Source organism: Sinocyclocheilus anshuiensis, unplaced genomic scaffold, assembly GCF_001515605.1.
Source record: "Sinocyclocheilus anshuiensis isolate Anshui unplaced genomic scaffold, SAMN03320099.WGS_v1.1 scaffold160, whole genome shotgun sequence".
Taxonomy (NCBI): Eukaryota; Metazoa; Chordata; class Actinopteri; order Cypriniformes; family Cyprinidae; genus Sinocyclocheilus; species Sinocyclocheilus anshuiensis.
Window position 1 is genome coordinate 1,864,170 of NW_015554119.1, and position 3,222 is coordinate 1,867,391.

The 3,222-nt window shown below is 34.6% G+C and overlaps 1 protein-coding gene across 1 annotated transcript in view; it reads left to right on the forward strand.

Annotated features, from left to right (window-relative positions):
- Positions 1 to 1,289, forward strand: part of LOC107669948 (protein FAM135B-like) — a 41,887-nt gene extending 40,598 nt beyond the window's left edge. Inside the window, 1 exon segment of the mRNA XM_016462381.1 lies at positions 262 to 1,289. Within this exon segment, the coding sequence (XP_016317867.1) occupies positions 262 to 467 (206 nt within the window). The 3' untranslated portion in view covers positions 468 to 1,289.
- Positions 1,290 to 3,222: the final 1,933 nt, after the last annotated feature.

A 3,222-nucleotide genomic window follows, 5' to 3' on the forward strand; every position in this document is an offset into this window, starting at 1 on the left:
ATATCCTTACTGAATAAAATTTCTTTCAAAAAGAAAAAAATATATATTAAGCCCAAAGTTTTTAATTTATTTATTATAAAACAATATGTATGTATATGTACTTATATATAAACTTTTGTTTTCTTTTTTTCAATATATATCTATTTCACGCTAAAAAGCATCAGCAAAACATCTACTATAGTACATTTGTGATTAATATGTCATATAATATTTCATATGTTGAATGTAATGTGTGTGATAAATGTATTTGCTTTCTAACAGGTCCAGTATATACAGAGATGATCAATAACTTACTCCAGCCATTGCGGAGCGCTCCAAATTGTCGTTTGATCAGGCAGAACGTGTTCCACGCATTACCGAACACGGCCAACACGCTGATCGGACGCGCAGCTCACATCGCGGTGCTTGACTCTGAACTCTTCCTGGAGAAGTTCCTTCTGGTGGCCGGGCTCAACTACTTCAAATAGCCATGCTTTCGAGATGACATCATGCCTTGAGTTGAGTGGGAGAGCCAATCAGATTACACGTCACGTCAGCCAATCACACTTCATTTCAGAGTCTTAATGAGCTCTGGAATTTTTTTTTCAGTCTTTGGACACAAAGAAAAAACTGAAATTGAAGATTCAGACGGTGAATGTGAATTCACATATGTAAAGTCTGTACAGGAAGAACATTGTATACTAAGCAAATAGAGGAAACTAACAGCTGGAGGCCTACACACACCTTAACGAAGCTTTATGACGTAGTAACGTAACACTGAATAATCCTAACTGGAGAGTTAATTATGTGAATGTAAATTCGGTGTGTAGCTGGTCTTGTAACAACCGCCTTGGTTCTTCATTCCCTCCAGTCACCGAACATATATTTGCTGCGCCGTTCGTAACTTGAAGAGGTCAATATCACAGGGCTTTATACTTGAAGAGTAAATTCAGTCATTGGTGTTTGAGTTTTTCATTACGTTAGTGTTTTCATGTCTCTTTTTACTGAGTCATTCTTTTATAGTTTGTGTGTTTCGACTGTTATGTTGTGAAGTGCGAGTCTCACTGTGAAATAAGCCAAATCCATTGGGTTTTATGTGTTGTGATGGAATACATTCTGTCGGTTTCCCCTGTAACCGTGTTCATTGGGTGCACAGAGAACATGTTCTGAATGTGTTTACCATTCCAGCCTTAACTATCAAAAAAGTGAGCATTTCTAAGCATCTTCGATCAATGTTCATTTCAATGTTACGTTCATTCATTTTAAATGGTTAGTTCACTAAAATGAACATTTGGTCATCATTTACTCACCCATCATGTCGCTCCAAACCTGTGTTCTTCTTTCTTTCATGGAACACAAAGGAGTGTAACTCCAAAGGTGACAATAATATGATCAAATCAGTCATGTAAAGCTGATTTTAAAATGATACATTCAAGTAAGACTGCTGTTTAAATGAGCATCCATGGCTGTCATTCAGGATGACTACATATTCAGGATCGGATGGGCTCAAATAAATGGAAAAGAGGTTTTGCCATCACATTGACTAGAAAATGTATTTCCTTATGTTGTTCTTTTGTAAAATACTCTTCTGAACACTAAGAGAACACGCTCATGCTCTACTTACAGTGTTTGAAGGGCAGCAAGGCTCGATACTTGAATTTGCAACCGGTCTTCTTTCTTGCATTCTGAAATGTGGTCCTTTCTTTTCTTCCTTTCTTACACTGCAAAAGGAGTACAGAATTTGATTTCATGCACATACAACAGACAATATGTTTGTAAGAAAAGGCTTTGATTGTATGGAAAGATTTAAAGCAGATCATATATACGGAACTCCACTGAGGTGAAGTCAAAAAAATACAGTGAAACTACCGTTCAGTAGTTTGGGGTTGATAAGATTTTTCTTTTTTTTTTATGTGTATGAAAGAAAACTTGTCTGCACGCCAGCGCTGCATTTATTTGATCAAAAATACAGTAAAACAGTAATGTGGTGAAATATTATTGCAATTTAAAATAACTGTTTTCGGTATCACTTTATGTTAAGTGACCTTAACTACTATGTAGTTACATCAACAAATAAGTACAATGTACTTATTGTCTTCATATTGTATTGCAAAATACTTTTGCTGCTATTGAGGTGGGTAAGAAGGGTAAGGTTAGGGACAGGTTTGGTGATATGGGTAGGTTTAAGGGTGGGTTAAGGTGTAAGGGATGGGTCAACAGTGTAATTATAAATGTAATTACAGAAATTAATTACGGAAATAATTACATGCAGGTATTGTTAAAATATAAGTACAATGTAAAAACATGTATGTACACAATAAGTGCATTGTACCAAATGATTAATTTAAATGTGAGTACATAGCAGTTAAGGCCACTTAATATAAAGTGGGACCCTGTTTTCTATTTTAATATATTGTCAAATGTAATTTATTCCTGTGATGCAAAGCCGGATTTTCAGCATCAATACTCCCGTTTTCAGAATTACTTTCATTGTCTTCAGTGTGCTGCTTAATATTTCTGTGCAAACTGACACATTTTTTTACTGATTTTTTTTTTTTTTGATGACTAAAAAGCTGAAAAGAACAGCATTTATTTAAAATAGAAATATTTTGTTACATTGTCTTTAACTGTCACTTTTGATAAATATAATGCATCCTTTCTGAATAAAGGTATTAATTTCTTTAAAAAAAACAAAAAAAGCTTTCAAACGGTAGTATATCTAAAACTTCAACACCTTGCTTTTCAGCACTGATTCCTTTAATTTTTATTTATTTATTTTTACATTTGCTTTTTTCATTAACATATTTATTGTTTCTGTTAGAAAGCATTAATTGAAAACCCCATGAAAATCGAGGGAAATGTCCCAGTGTTTATGGTGATTGCAGCCCTGTTGTGTTTGTTTTATATATTTTATAGTCTGTTCTTTGTCAGGTAACATGTTCTGTTAGCAAATTTCTGTGCATTGTTTGGTTGTCATAAGATAAGCAAAACATTTTAATTTCCTGTGTTTTTAGTTCTTTCTGGTCCATTTTACCACTGTACTCCACTGGAGCAGCTTATCTTATTTATTGTATTGTATTACACTGGATTGACCTCAATTTGATCTCTTTGCAGCTCCATAACACTTAGTTTTCCCATAAAGCTTGTTCTTCAGCTGTCTGCTCCTCCAGGGTGACACTAACATCTCACACCTCAGGTTTTCACCTCCTTCAGCATCTTTAGCTCTTGTTTTCCCGTGAGTTC